This window comes from Bombus pascuorum, chromosome 13 (genome assembly GCF_905332965.1).
Source record: "Bombus pascuorum chromosome 13, iyBomPasc1.1, whole genome shotgun sequence".
NCBI classification, from domain to species: Eukaryota; Metazoa; Arthropoda; class Insecta; order Hymenoptera; family Apidae; genus Bombus; species Bombus pascuorum.
In genome coordinates this window covers 11,978,581-11,993,952 of record NC_083500.1, presented here as the reverse complement: position 1 = coordinate 11,993,952, position 15,372 = coordinate 11,978,581, and the positions used below count along the sequence as shown (strand labels likewise).

At 35.5% G+C, this 15,372-nt stretch overlaps 1 protein-coding gene across 7 annotated transcripts; it reads left to right on the top strand.

Annotated features, from left to right (window-relative positions):
* Positions 1 to 243: 243 nt before the first annotated feature.
* On the top strand, positions 244 to 15,208 carry LOC132913198 (serine/threonine-protein kinase SMG1). Of its 7 annotated transcripts, none has more exons than XM_060971284.1 (16): positions 244 to 448; positions 1,545 to 1,809; positions 1,884 to 2,107; positions 2,199 to 2,451; positions 2,542 to 2,671; positions 2,807 to 4,127; positions 4,232 to 4,388; positions 4,463 to 4,991; positions 5,059 to 5,246; positions 5,334 to 9,305; positions 9,425 to 9,698; positions 9,786 to 10,048; positions 10,136 to 10,412; positions 10,485 to 12,372; positions 12,450 to 13,478; positions 13,567 to 15,208. In XM_060971284.1, exons 2-16 carry the CDS (start codon positions 1,574 to 1,576, stop codon positions 13,749 to 13,751), a joined length of 10,926 nt encoding a protein of 3,641 aa, XP_060827267.1. In that variant the 5' UTR covers positions 244 to 448; positions 1,545 to 1,573; the 3' UTR covers positions 13,752 to 15,208. The 7 variants fall into 7 exon arrangements, with proteins under 7 accessions (XP_060827267.1, XP_060827264.1, XP_060827265.1 ...); XM_060971281.1 differs by having other exon boundaries at positions 244 to 485; XM_060971282.1 differs by having other exon boundaries at positions 244 to 485; positions 1,540 to 1,809.
* The last annotated feature ends 164 nt before the right edge of the window (positions 15,209 to 15,372 follow it).

Here is a 15,372-nt window from a genome sequence, read left to right as displayed (position 1 = left end):
CTTAATCGTTATTTGTGTCACAGTTACAGGCACTTTAAATTTTAATAAATATACGTCCTGAAAACGGTAAACATTTTTAAAGGCTTATTCTCAAGAAACTTAGGTTCAGTGAGAAAATCAATTACGATTGTTGATACATTTTCGTTTGACACTAGATAGAGTGCGGCTTTTCTACGATTACACATCAATAAGTGTGATTATACATTATTTCGTCTATCTATAAATGCGTTTCCTATCAATTTCATATGGTGTATTTTTTTTATCAGTGGCATCATTGATGGTTTTCTTGGATTAATTTTAATGGCATTGGTTGATCCAAACCAATTGGATATCAGAATCGATTGAGATATTTTTTCAACAATATTTTACATTGGTTCAAGTTTTATTTAGTCGCTTTATCGTTTCATTGTACTTAGTTTCATTCCAGTAGGAGACGTAGAAGCGTAACGTAATTATACGTAACCATACTAAAATTCTTAATTTACGTATGCAGATACAAAATAATTATATTTGCTTTAAATGATTTTTCTTTATATTAAGTGCCAGTGCCTGTTTGCCTCGTTAGCCAATTCGTTATTATTTAGAACTCATATAATATAAGGTACCCAACAAACTGATTCAATTGTTTTTCTATCTATATTTTCATTTCACCATTTTTTCTTATTTTATCTGTATATTACTTCTTTCCTACACATGATGTTCCAGGAATCTCGAAAAAAATTGTAGGATTAAAAAAAATAATGTTAAAAATGCTACTCGATGTTTACAGAAAGCATGTCAGTGAACAGTGTGAAAGGTACCACTCGTAAATAGTGGTTAATCCGTTTCAGTTTCGTGGTTGGTTGTTGGTTCTTGTGTATCCACCTAAATAAGTTAATTTAAACAGACACATATGTACGATTTTTCGGAAATTCCAAAGAATCTTTCATGACTATATCGCTATACAAATAGAACCGTAATATATTTTGATTTTTACCAATTTATAAATCGCTATAAAAGTTCTCTGTTGATCGGTTGTTGTCGATACGGTGTGTACCTATAGATCGAACGCGTGGAGAATCGGTTACGATACTGTTCCACCTTTCGATATCTTCTTTCGATTATTTTCCACAAAATATTTTCCGAAAGAAATCAAAGTGTGTTCCATGTTCTATGCCATTACGATATTACTTTCCAAGGGAACGGTACTTACATAAACTGAAATAGATATTACGACAGTTAATCACTCTATGAATTATCGTATCTTTTATACGTAAATAACTTGAACGTCGTTTTTATTTGAGAAACTTTGTAATAGATTTTGATTGTATTGTAGGATTTATCTTATTTTTTCATTACTACTTTTCATTTATTTTATGACCATTGAACTTTGTACACCAAGGATGTAGGTGCGAATAATGTAACCTTAAGAATATGTGAAAGTTATTGAATTCTGACGTGCCGTAATCAATTATAGAATACTTATGATTTTATGCTTTTTAATATTTATTAATATAAAAAATTATCATTACCTGCGATTGGTACATTATTAATGCAAAGTGTAGGTCATGCAGATCATCTGCAGAGTAATGTAATGAATAGCTGTGGGAACTCTAATATTAGCACCAAGCTACGTGGATCTAAGTGTTCGGAGATACAGGAAGAATCTGTTAGTAACAATCGAGCTAGTGTGTTAGAGAAAGGAGATGTTGGTGTTCTAAGTGGATATAACTCCAATGATTTTAATGCTCCAAGAGGCACTTTGGTCATTTGTCCAAGAAATACAAACAACTATTCGTCTGATCATAGTTTCTCTAGATTTAAACCAAGGTAAATTATTTTTCCAATTGTTTATTAAAATATCCTGTTCTATTTTATTTAATTAATTGTTTATATTGTTATAGAATTGGTGGTGTTCCACGCAATGAATTTCGAATGGCTCGAGGAGGTAGCTCTGGAGATCGTGCCAGAGGCTCTTTACGGGGTAGGGCCTTTAAAAAGACACCTATCGAACGTGATTCCAATACAGAAACTAGTTACTACCCTACGACTAGACCAAAATTTCAAGAATCGCTGAAAAATCAAGAAAATGTACAAGGAAAATATTATGATGACAAAAGAATAAATGGTCCAAATTGTTTTTTATCTCTAGGATATACTGAGAAAATATGATGTTTCATTTGCAATTAAATATATTAATTGATATTTCCTTATTACAGAAGATTCTAGAATTTCCAAACTTTTAAGAAGATTGTATCGGGAAGATGATTATGATCATTTTATGGTGTTGTGCAAACAAGCACAAGAAGGTATAATAGCGCTTGAAAATCAAAGATACATAAGACGAAATTTGGATGTCATCTGTGAAAGCCTATTAGATATACTACATACTGGGCCTGGACAAGAGGCAAAACAGCAAGTCGCAAAATGTTTAGGACGTATCGGTTACGCAACTGAACAAGATTATAAACGGTAAACAAATGATCTAATAGTGTACAGTGTGTTTATCAAATGTAACATTTCTTTCAATATAAGTAAAATTTTTGGTGTGAAAATCCACAGATACATGGATTGGGTCTTTAATAAATATTCACTGGAACGGAAAGATGATATAAAGTGCCTTCTAATTAAATCATTCGTTGAAGCTTTTAAATTGGATGCAGAGGCGCCAAGGCTGAAAGAATTTTCAGTGGTACTTAAATTTTCTTTTTTTATTTCTTAATTTAGTAGATATTGTGCAAGTTTTTAATTTTTTTTCGATTGGACTAAACAAAAGAAAGAAACAAAACTAATTATTTTAAATAAAGTACATTAAATATCCTTTCAGCTAATGATGTCGCAATTGCAATCGACGCTAGAAAATGTTGATCGATCCGATCTATTAGTAGCAACAGTGGATGCGATATTACTGATAATGGAGTCTTATCCTGAAACGTTTTCAAATCACTTCCGTGATACAGTTGATATATTAGTTGGCTGGCATATCGACTCGACGCAACAAAAGACAATTGTAGCTTATGCCAGTCGTAGTTTGCAAAGGTTACGAACTTTTTGGATAGCGGATTTACAGTTTACTTTAACCCTACTAGGACAATTTTTAGAGGACATGGAAAGCTATGATGAGGAATTATCTTTACCAGAATGTGGTAGGAGTTCTCCTGGAGATGAAGCATCTCCCACTTCCAGAGAATCTATTCGACGTATTACATCCTTAATCTCGGTGTTTAATACAGTTACAAAAAGTATATCTGAGCATTTGAATCCTAATCTCACACCAAGCGTACAGTGGTCATTTTTATCTGATTGTTTATCAAAAATGCTGAAAACAGTCGTTAAAGCGATTGAATTGGACAACGATGAAACCTGGCTTTCGAATTTTAAAGTTACACCCGAAATTACCGAAGAATTATTAAAATGCGTAAAAAATGTGCGCATCGTACCAAAAAATTCCGATAAATCAGAACTAATCGAAGAGGATGTCATCAATATGTTTAAATCTTTGAATTTGAATAAAAATAAATTAAAAGATTTAAAGCAAAATATCGAGCAAGATGCTGCATTGAAAGAAAGAGAATCATTGTTAAATATAATACAATGGACGGAGATAAAAATGAAGAAAGATTTAAATCTAACAGAGGAAAAAGAAGAATTAATAGTTGTTGCAAATGAATGCGCATTTTTATTATTAGGTCATCTTCAGAGTCGTATAACAAAAAATCATGAGCTACTTTATAAGTTTATTGATCTTCAGTTAAAAAGGATCAGTATCTTTTGGGATGACACCATAATTTCTATGTTAAATACTATTTCAAAAATAATAAAAGAAGTCTCCGCGAACTTGCCACTTGAACTAGTTCATAAATTGCTTGGGAAAGACTCTGCTTTACTCAAATTGAGATTTCATGATTCAATTTCTATCCAAAACGCCAGTCTTGGAGTATATCATAGTCTTCTTAGTCTAAAAAATATTCCATTATTACAAGAATCGTATCGTTACATATTGTCGGACTTGGAAATTGCTTATAAACTTATCTTAACAGATATCGAAAATTTAGTAACAGATAATCCATTACTTGATGATATTAAATACAAAAAGAATGATGCAGAAATTGTAGTTACCTTTTTGCTAAGAGCTCTTTCTGATATAGGTAAATATCAGAATATATGAATGCATTGTAAAATTCAACAAAGATAAGCCTATTATATATCATTTATCGATTTGTTTTATTATATGTTTTATTATATTTTCTAGCTAACGCGAGTAATTCTATCATTGGTATGTGGGCATTAAAACCAAGCATTTTAGAACTCTTGGCAGTTAAGCTGAGACCTTATGACAGCAGTTTATCGTTAACTAGTCCGTTCTTGCAATATAGCATTTTGTATTTGCTATATGCACATTGTTCTAGGTGAGTCATAAGGAAAAGAAGAACAGTAAGTTACTAATTTAGCAGTTTTTATTGCACTATCTGTTTTATTTTAGATATAATCATTTTGTGCCAAGTTCAAGCTTAATAACTGGAACTACTGCTTGTCGTCCAATGGATATGTTTCCAGGAGCATTGGATGTTCCAACAACATCACCTACTAGTGGTCATCTTTCCATAATTCTAAACTTAATAGCTAAAACTTATAATGAATGCACACCAGAGCAAACGTTATTGCTTTTATCAACATGGATGCAAGAAATTTGTATACAAGCGGAAAATTACATTGGCATTTTGAGTAAAACAAAGGAGTATGAGAATGTTCTCACAAGTCTTGTTACGTGTGGAGCTACCATCGATCGAGATATTTCTATTGCTGTTTGTGATCTCTTTGAAATTTTAATGAGTGCAAAAAGTGTAACCTGGAAAGAAGAAATGTATGCTTGTATTGTAGACTTGGTGATGTTACATTTAACTTCACGAGACGAAATCGTACGAGACAAGTATGGTTCATTATTGACACAAATACCTTTAAATATAGTGGTACCAAAACTTAACAGAGAGTGCTTATTGTCGGAAACGAAGGTAAGTGTAGGAAATATATTTAAAAAAAAAAAAATGCATGATTTACTTTAACTTTTTTTTCTTACAGAAATATCAAGGAATAAAAAATTATTCGACTGAGTCTTTAATTCTTGCTCAAAGATTACATATGCGAGGAACTAGCACTGGAGAGATGCAAGCACAACATTTCAAGACTTATATGGCTTTTTTATTGCAAGAACAATATCTTGATGCAGCTGGATTGTCGGAAATATTTACTCTATGTTGGCCAATTGTGTAAGTAAAGATAGACATAACTAATTTCAAGCTACTTATTTTAGTTACGATAATGAGAAAATAGTACGATTTTATTTATATTTATAGATCTGAGAGCGACACTATCAAGAAAATGTATCGTTTAGCACTTGCAAATAGATCTTTTTTATACTTCTGGGCTGGTTTTGAGGCAGCTCAACATTGTGTGACGAACAAGCTTCGTACTTCATTAGGAAAACCTCAAGAAACATTTACGTCAATCGAAAATGCTTTGAAAACATTAGCACGTGAAATTTCATACAGCTGTGAAACAACGAAAAAAGAGAAACGTAGCTTGGATCATCTACTAAGCGAACATACTCGAGTACGATTATTTATTGAATTTCTTGAACATCTTGAGAGAGTAATACATAACGCAGCAGAAGGTTGCGCGATCGCTCTGTTACCATTGTCGAAACCAGTTAGAACCTTCTTCCATACTAACAAATCGACTTGTAAAGAATGGTTGAATCGTATTCGATTGGCATTATGTGTAGTATCGTTGCATCCTGGATTAGCTAGCAGTGCTCTGAGAAATAGTCAGAGATTATTAGAGGATTTAAGTAATAGTGATAATACACAGGGTATCGAATTTGAAAGAGCGACGCTTTGTACGGCACAAGCTATGGTAATATTGGGAGAGGCAGAGGCGTTACAGGGACTTTACGTTTATACTAAGGAAAAGGATAGAAAATTTCCGTGGTTGAAAGCTGCCATGGAAGAAGCTGCACATCGCTACGAATCTGCTGCCGAAGCGTATAAGTTAATTATAGAGGAGCATATGCGCGTTGCAAGTAATCGACTTGGAAAAGATGTAGACCAAGAGGAAGAGGGAGAAGATGTAGCTGACGGTAATAGCGTTGGTGGTGTTGATGGTACTAGTGCGAATGAGGAGATTTCCGATGGAAAAGGCAAGTCTTTTAAATCCGAAGGAGATAATCAAGTACTTGGTTTTTGTATGCAACGATTATCTCATTGTTACGAAGCTGTCAGTGACTGGACTCGGTTAGAGGCTTGGAAACAGCAAGAGGCTGAAATTTTTGCCCGAGATAAAAGTGCCGTTCTCAGAAAACAATTATTTACGGAGAGTAGCGCTTCTCAACAAGCAACATGTTTAAAAAAATTTGAAAATGGTGAAAACATATGTTTAGACGACCTAACTGATTGGAGCTTACTAGATGGAGGAACCAGTAAAACGGTAAATTGGAATTGCGCGAAAACGTTAGTGGAATGTGGTAATACGTTGACTAATATTGCACTTAGAATTCATATAAATGAATATAAAGATTATTTTGAGGAAGAGATTGAACGATGCCGGAGAGTGGCAGCTAAAATTATGGAAGAAGGTCTAAGAAATGTACCTTCGGAATACTTAAACGAATCTATATTAGTACGATTTTCAGCAGATGGGTTAAAAAATATCCTTTCTGGTAAGGAAGAAAATATATTCGAATTATATAAAAGCGAAAAACTTGATCACATGGATTCGAGCATACTGACGCGAACATTATGGTGGTCAGAATATTTCGGTAGAACAAGAAAGAATAATAGTCCTGAAGCGCGATTAGATAATAATGATGTAACTGATCTAAGATTGCATATTGTTCGAACTGCTAGAAAGGAAGGTAATTTTGAACTAGCGAAACGCGAACTACTTAATTATTTGAGATCCGAACGAGAGCTTTGTCGATTTGAAGGAGGCGAACGAAATTACATTAATCTCGACTTTGATCAAGCAACTGATGATGTTTTGACGAACGTGATGCACGTAAAATGGTCGAAGAATAATATACGTGCTTTCCGTGAATTTTCAAAATTGCTATATGATATGGAACGAGTTAATAAAGCGTTAAAGGTATGTAGTGCAACTGCACTTGGAATATCTCGAACTATCGTTGATGGAGAACAGTCGGCTGATTTACGTGAGAACGGTACAATTCTACTTTTGACTCTTGGTAAATGGATACAACAAGAGATAGGCAGCATTGAAAATGGTCAATTGGAGCAATTGCTCGAATTTGAAGCTACCCATAATGATGGCTTGATGAACAAGCTATTCGGTCCTACCACGAATTCAATACCTGTTTCAGATATGATAATCGGTAGATTAACACAACTGGGTGTAAACCAATGTCCAGATTTGCCACTTGCGTGGTGCAGTTTTGCCAGTTGGTGTTACAAATGGGGAAGAAAGATTGTAGATAATTCAAATTCAGGTCAGTTGACTGATTCGGATAGAGCAACCATACGAGACTTATTACCATTCGATACAAGTGAATCTGACTTGAACGCAATCTTTTCAATTTTGTCTCAAAATAAAACAATTCCTGAAGACGAAGGCGACATTACAGACACTTCCAATGATGTTAATACTTCAGATATGATAGAAAATCAATTACGTAGCGTTTCAATATTAAGTCGTATTAGCGCTGATCGTCTCACAACGTTGGTCGATATCTGGAGGCAAGCACAGAAGAGGATTTATGCATATTACGAGCTTTCTGCAAACGCGTATTTCAAGTACTTGCAACTTGCCGCGATTAAGGAGGCCAACGATTGCGCTACTATTACAGCTACACTTAGATTGCTACGACTGGTTGTGAAACACGCTCTCGAATTACAAAATGTTCTAGAGTCTGGTCTTTCCTCAACTCCTACTGCTCCATGGAAAGAGATAATACCGCAATTGTTTTCCAGACTTAGTCATCCTGAGTCTTATGTACGTACACGAGTATCTGAATTGCTGTGCAGAGTTGCAGAGAATTCACCACACTTGATCACTTTTCCAGCTGTAGTTGGAGCGGTTTCTGGTCAAAAGAAAAATTGCAATAAAGTACTTTATGAGAAAGCAGAAACTGATTCATCTCAAAACGATTTAGATTTTATCGAAGAAGAAGAGGAAATGGACGCTGAGAGCTCTACTGTACCTTATCAAGACGAGCAAGAAAAGTTTATGGATTGTTGTTTCTCGCAATTGGTAGACTGTCTATCGAATAGGATTCAAGATTCCATTGAGCAAGTGAAAATACTCGTCAAAGAGCTGCGTCGAATTACATTACTATGGGATGAGCTGTGGTTAGCAACACTGTGTCAGCATCACACTGAAATTTCTAAGCGATTTGAACAACTAGAAATGGAAGTACAAAAAGTGCAGGATAATTCTTGGTTGAGTGTTGAGGAAAAGGATAAATTAATTGCAGAAAAACACAGAATTATATTGAAGCCAATAGTTTTCATATTAGAAAACCTTTCGGCTATGACTTCCGTTTCTGCCGAAACACCTCATGAAAAGACATTTCAAGAGAAATTTGGTCCGTCGATAGAAGAAGCAATCAATAAATTAAACAATCCTAAGAATCCTGCGAAACCGCAGATTGCGAGTATATGCTTGAAACAATTGGAAGGCAAATTAGCTCAACGTGTACATAGGCGAGCCGCATATTCCCTTTCCATGAATGATATCAGTCCGGTATTAGCCAATTTGAGAAATACATGTATCGCTATGCCAGGTGTTGCTGCAAATGATAACAAAATTGTTACTATAAAATCTGTAGACAATAATGTTCAGATATTACCAACCAAAACGAAACCGAAAAAGCTTGTGTTCCACGGTTCCGATGGACACGTATACACATATTTGTTTAAAGGTCTGGAGGATCTTCATCTGGATGAAAGAATCATGCAGTTTTTAAATATATGCAACACTATGATGTCAAAAAAGGGTGATTCGAAAAAAGTATATAGGGCGCGCCATTATTCAGTTATACCATTAGGTCCACGATCTGGATTAATACAGTGGGTCGATGGCGTGACACCCTTGTTCGTCTTGTACAAGAGATGGCAACAGAGAGAGAGTACTATGCTTAATAAAACTGGTAGTTCTGCAATATTAAGACCGTCTGAACTATTTTACAATAAATTAACTCCACTTCTGAAAGAGCGAGGAATCGGCCTGGAAAACAGAAAAGAATGGCCTGTTCAAGTTTTGAAACAAGTTTTAGCTGAACTAATGGCAGAAACTCCTAAGGATTTGCTAGCAAAGTTAGTTCTGTTTTCTTTCCTTATTCTCATTACTTATATCACCTCTCCATTTCTCGACTACTTTTTCCTGCATAAGGAAATTATTAACGATATTTTCTGATCTTTGTTTATCGTTATAGAGAGATTTGGTGTAATAGCATAAATGTTGGAAGTTGGTGGCAAGCAACCAAAAATTACTCCTATTCGGTGGCCGTAATGTCAATTATCGGCTATATCATTGGTCTCGGTGATAGACATTTGGATAATGTATTAGTTGATCTCAATACAGGCGAGGTTGTTCACATCGATTACAATGTTTGCTTTGAGAAAGGCAAAACTTTACGCGTACCAGAAAAAGTGCCATTTAGAATGACTCCAAACATCAGAACAGCACTAGGAGTAACTGGAGTCGAGGTACAATAACTTTTTACGTCGTAATCATGTTATGGTATTATTATAATAAATAATGTACACAGTTAAAATATGATATCTTCTTTTCAGGGCATATTTCGTTTAACTTGTGAACATACGCTCCGAGTAATGCGTCGAGGACGAGAAACCTTATTGACCTTGCTTGAAGCGTTTATATATGATCCGCTAGTCGACTGGCGAGCTGGTGCGGATAACAGCATTGCGAGTTACGGAGCCTGCCAGGCTAGAGCACGATGTACGGGGATTGGGAGGAAACAATTAGAACAGGAACTAACACGAGCAATGTTCGCCGTTCGAGCAGCAGAAATGCGTGCCGAATGGTTAGCAAATAGGTCTGTAAATCAGCAATTAGATTTTACCTTTATACTCTTCATAATAATTAGTCTGTATCGTATTGTCTAATGATCTTTGATTCTTAGAGATGAGTTGGTGAAGATCTTTCCATCTCTGTGCCACCACTTGAATTGTTGGGTAGAGGCAACGGATATCACGCGTCAGTGTCAGGATTTATTACAAGACAGACACCAACAGCTTGCTTTAGTCAAAGAAGCACAAGCAATGGGACGTAATCATCCACTATATTCTGTGATAAAGCGTTATAATTCTTTTAAAAGAGCACGCGATGCCCATGAAAAAGCAAAAGCTGGGTTGAAAGAAAAGATTGAGGACTGTGAAAAGCAGATTAACATGCACAACGTAAGTTTTAATTATTTATTTATTTATTTATTTTATTTTAAAGAAATTGATGGAGTTACCTTGTTATTTTAGTTGGCACTTTCAATCGTACGAGGTCCGCAATTAGGACAATGGTTGGCAGAATTGGGTACGTCCACGAGTCAAGAGGATCACGTAGTTTTTGATCTTGTGAAAGAATTCTTACAGAATGCTGGTCAAAGTCAAATGATACTTCAATGTGAACAATCAGAAAATGAATTGACACAATTGGCTACACAACAGTCTATTCTAATACGAAATTGTTTGGATTTATTGAGTCAATATTCAGCGATTTGTAGCCTGTATCCGCTGAGTAATATGTCGCAACATCGTACAGTACTTTATCACGGTTGGGCTAACAAGCTTTTAAACACTGGAGGCGTCGAAACTTGTCGTGAAGTTATGGTGCAATTTGAAAATACTTTTGATCCGATCAAAATCTCCAACAATCAGCAAGTTCAACAAATAATAACATTTTCTTATCAAATGCAAGCGATTCTAAATGAAGCAAATGAAAGATTAAAGAAAGCATACGAGAGGATGGTTTCGGAGGGTTTACCGGAATCAGTCACTAGAATAGAGAAAGCATATGGAGAATCTAGAGTACAGATACAAAACTTTCTGAGACGAGATAAAGGTGCGGAAAGGGCACTCGAATGCGTCAATATAACCGCACTCTGCGCTTTGAATAAGAGATACTTAATGATGGAAGGAGCTGCTAAATGTGCAGGGGATTGTTTAGTTGATCTTACATCCAGAGAAGGAGACTGGTTTTTAGACGAAATGCGTTTAATGTCATCGTTGATTGCTGAGCTAGTTAGTTTGATACCTGAATGCCATAAAACCAACAATGATCCCAAGATATCTCTTATATTAAAATGTCTAAGAGGATCCGATTGCATCTACAAAGGATTGCAAGAACTTAATTATAACTTCCACACGATCATTTTGCCTGAAGCGATGAAAACGATCATAACGGAAGAGCCAACTGTGATTAGAATGATAGGAGAACTAACAGAGATAATTGTATCATCCGGTATACCACTTGGTGATATCCTAGGCCAGTTAGAAATGCATCTCAGGTTTACCGTTATGGAGATGGAAAGTCCTCATGCAATGATACAAAACGTCGTGAATAACATGAGATTAAGATTCGAGGCAATGCTATCTCGACCTGCTGAAATTCAAGAACCTAATCAAGATGAGACATTGACGCCTGGTCAAATGCTTTTAATGGGCTTTAATGGTTTGTTCGAAAAGCTCCAGATGGAAGGTAACGCGTTAATCGCTACTTTGAGTACGCTCGATATTCCCTCATCCTGGAGAAAAATTGATCAGATTCGAGAAGCGAAAGAAATGTCTGCACCAATATTCAATAAGACAGCTTGTCAGGTGTTGGAGGATATATTTTTGGTCAAACGATTACATACCATACAAGAGTTCTTCATGATGTGTAGAGATATTGCAACTGCATTTAAAGGCGGTTTAGCAAACATTTACAATGACGAAAGACTAAACAAACCAATAAGAATCTTTACAGCCGATTACGTGTCACGGCAATTGCTTGGTGTTACTTCTCAAACATTAGCTATCGCACTCTGTTTCTTATTACAACGAATGGGTTTAAGCGTTACTACCGAGATCGAGCAAAGGGATATCGGAGCTGAGAGTAAAGTTTCGATAGAAGAATTGTGTAGAAAGGTTGTCGATATATGCTTAAAGAGAGGTCTCTTTTCCGGTTCTGTTCTTGCTCAAGCTAGTGCTCTCAGTAGCACTCTTGAAAGTGTTTGGCGAAGAAAACAGAGTGCTAGATTTGCTCAGCAATGTGTCGAAGTAGCCAGGGCCAGCATGCAGAGACTTCAGCTACAACTAACAGCTCATCACTGGTTGCACGAGGATAGCTTACTAATGAGGTCAAATGTTAATTTAATGAATCCTTTGAGTAAGTCTTTGTTTGAATTTTTTTATTAAAATTGTGCATTTCTGTTTTTAGATATTAATTTTCTTACTTTTTTTTAGATCGTTCTGGATTTATGTTAGAACTTCGAAAAACAGCGACAGCACTTACTGCTCTGCAATCTCGAGTATGTGAAGCACGAGAACAACAACAAAATCTTGTTTCCAGCGCAGTGCAACGATTGAAGTGGGCTGCTGGAGCGAACCCTGCTCTCGGAGAAGTCATGTCCGCGTTTGATAACGCGGTACTTTCATCTTGTGAAAAATTAACTCGACAGCATAAACTTGCGACTAATGTAATCAATACCTGCAATTCTATATTGCATTATGAAGCTCTAAGAACTAGGACATCTGAAAGTGTGACACACGATACGAATTTTGTCAAACTGATCAAGCATTGGGAAGAGAGCTGCATTTTGACGATGAATTTAAATATAACAGTAACCGCAATCGAAGAGAGTCTTGTCGAACTATTACACATGGAAAGCAACGTTGACATGAATTGGCTAAAGCAGGCTGAGAGATTTATCTCTGAAGCGATACTTGATGTTCAAAAGAAATTGCAAGAAAAGCAAGAAGGTTTGCTTTCAGCTCAAGAACGTTTGAGAGAGCAAGTATCAAACTTACAAAATGTGTTAACTGAGCATCATAGATTAATGTCGGATGTACGAATACTATTACGAACTATGGTGAAACAAGAGAACATCGATGGCCTACAAGAATTTCTTTCTTCGTATCGGTCTTTCACTGAAAGCATATCGGCGATCGTAAAGGAACTGGAATCTGACAATTTAGATGCAAATAGAGGAAGAACGATTAAAGAAGAATTGGAAAATATGGCAACTGTGGCACCAAATTTGTACAACGAGTTATTAGGATTCGCCAATGAAAAGAAAATAAATTCAGCAAAGATGTCTGAGAAGCAAAAAGAGATAGATAAGGAAAAAGAAAGGAGCCGTGAAAGAGAGAGTGAAACTGAAACTTCAATAGCTAGTTCGATAAAGAAAAAAGGAAAATTAATGAGACAGGAGGGTGTGTGTTACAGTCCTAAGAAAGGAATTCCACCGACTCGAGACCCAACTACAGGAAAAGGTGAGCTTAGTTTTATTGTGGATTTTCTGTTAAAATTACATAAATATTTTCTTATTATTTTTCTCTCTCATTTATATTTTCTTCGTAGCTGTTCAAGAGCGAAACGCGTATGCATTGAACATTTGGCATCGCGTACGGATGAAGTTAGAAGGGTGCGATCCTTATCCAACAAGAAAGTATACAACGGCTGAACAAGTGGAATACGTGATACGCGAAGCTCAGAGCACCGACAATTTAGCCCTCTTGTATGAGGGTTGGACACCATGGGTCTGAACGAAAAAAGATTGACGCAACCGCGTCGATGGTTTAACGCTCGTCACACACGGTACTCGAGTTAGTACCGTTCTTCGCTCTATGCTCCACAGAGCTAGCTCTCTGTCCGACCAGGTGTGAAGTATATCTTCGTTGTCACCTGAAAGAGAAAGTTCATGTCTGTAAGGATGCCGTTTAAGTTCGGCAGCGCGCTCTTGCATACAGAGAAATTCCAGCGCGATTCACGAACGAACTTCGATTCTGGCACTGATTCTATGATTATCTCAAAAATCTCTCGTTAACAATGCGTACTGTGCGATCTATATCAAGGTTTCTTCTTTCCTTTTTTGCGTCTAATCTTTATCCGTTTTCCTTCTGGTCAAAGTAGATTAAAGTACAATAGCCGAAAAACAAAAAGAAACAGAATTAAAAGAAAAGTGTGCACTTATGTACTATTTGTTGTTATGCAAAGGGCAACAAAGATTGTTTCGACAAGCAGGTTAAAAGATGAGAAAAAAAATATAAACTAAAGAAAATATAAACTGACGTACGATCGAAAAATCAACAGTCTTATTGCGTATATTGCTTGTATGCTTAAATGTCGATGTTAGATTTGGGAAAAGCATAGAATCTGCCGCATCTTTGAAATGACAAGGAATAAGGGCAGAAAGAAAATGACGCGGAGGAGCTCGATAACGATAAACGCGTCGATAGTGACACTGCCACAGATATTTGTTCGAAAGAAGATCGATATCTATTATTTCTTTATTTTAGTAAATATTGATTGAATTTTATAATTGTAACCTAATCTTGAAAGGAAGAACGTATATAGCGTTCGCGAATGAGTAAGGATAATATTTGGAAATTTGAAGCGGGACCAAGAACGATATGTCACTGTCGAATCGCGAGTAAAGTAACCGAGATTATGGAGATGCTGGATGAAAAACAAAGTGTATTTTTCGTGTTCGTATTCGCTATTCGATATTAATGTAAATCATCATGATCTCAGCACTCTTATTTTTTTCCTAAAGTGGGAGTACATATTTTTCCGAAATTTCAATCGATAATTGTTTAAATCATAGAAGTTTATCGCGAAATTTTCCATAGGTATTATTTTTTTTTATATTTGGTAGAATCTGTCATATTAATTCTAGAAGCTTGTTTCAACAAATATTATACAACAATCATGGTAATCAATCATTAATCTGTAATAGCTTATAAGAATGGAAACGTCGGAAAAAATGATATTGCAAATATGAAACAAAATTTGTTCCTTTTCATATTAAACATGTGATGATGATCATAAGCGTTGCTGGATCATACTATTTTCTCTTTTCTTTTCTTTTTTTTTTTTTTTTTTTTGAGGGAAAGGGGGAGGAAAAGAAGGTCGCACTTTATAACCAATAAAGTTTATGGTATGTATAAAAATTATGAAAAAGATGTATTCCCTTTGGTTTAATTACACTTTTGAGAAACAATCACGTCTACTATTCATTTACTTTAAACCTCTATTCAAGATACATTATGATCTTTTCCATTCTATCATTCTTGATTATATATGTCATTATGTTTGGGATTTTTTCAAAGCTATTTTTTCTAATCATTTCTGTTACTTTTACTTTGTTTTATTTCTGTTTCCTAG

Coding starts and splice junctions, on each gene's coding strand:
- LOC132913198 (XM_060971277.1), top strand. CDS start 760: ATGTTTACAGAAAGCATGTCAGTGAACAGTGTGAAAG. Junction 2,452..2,541: donor ACTGAACAAGATTATAAACG/GTAAACAAATGA, acceptor GAAAATCCACAG/ATACATGGATTGGGTCTTTA. Junction 9,699..9,785: donor TAGGAGTAACTGGAGTCGAG/GTACAATAACTT, acceptor TCTTCTTTTCAG/GGCATATTTCGTTTAACTTG.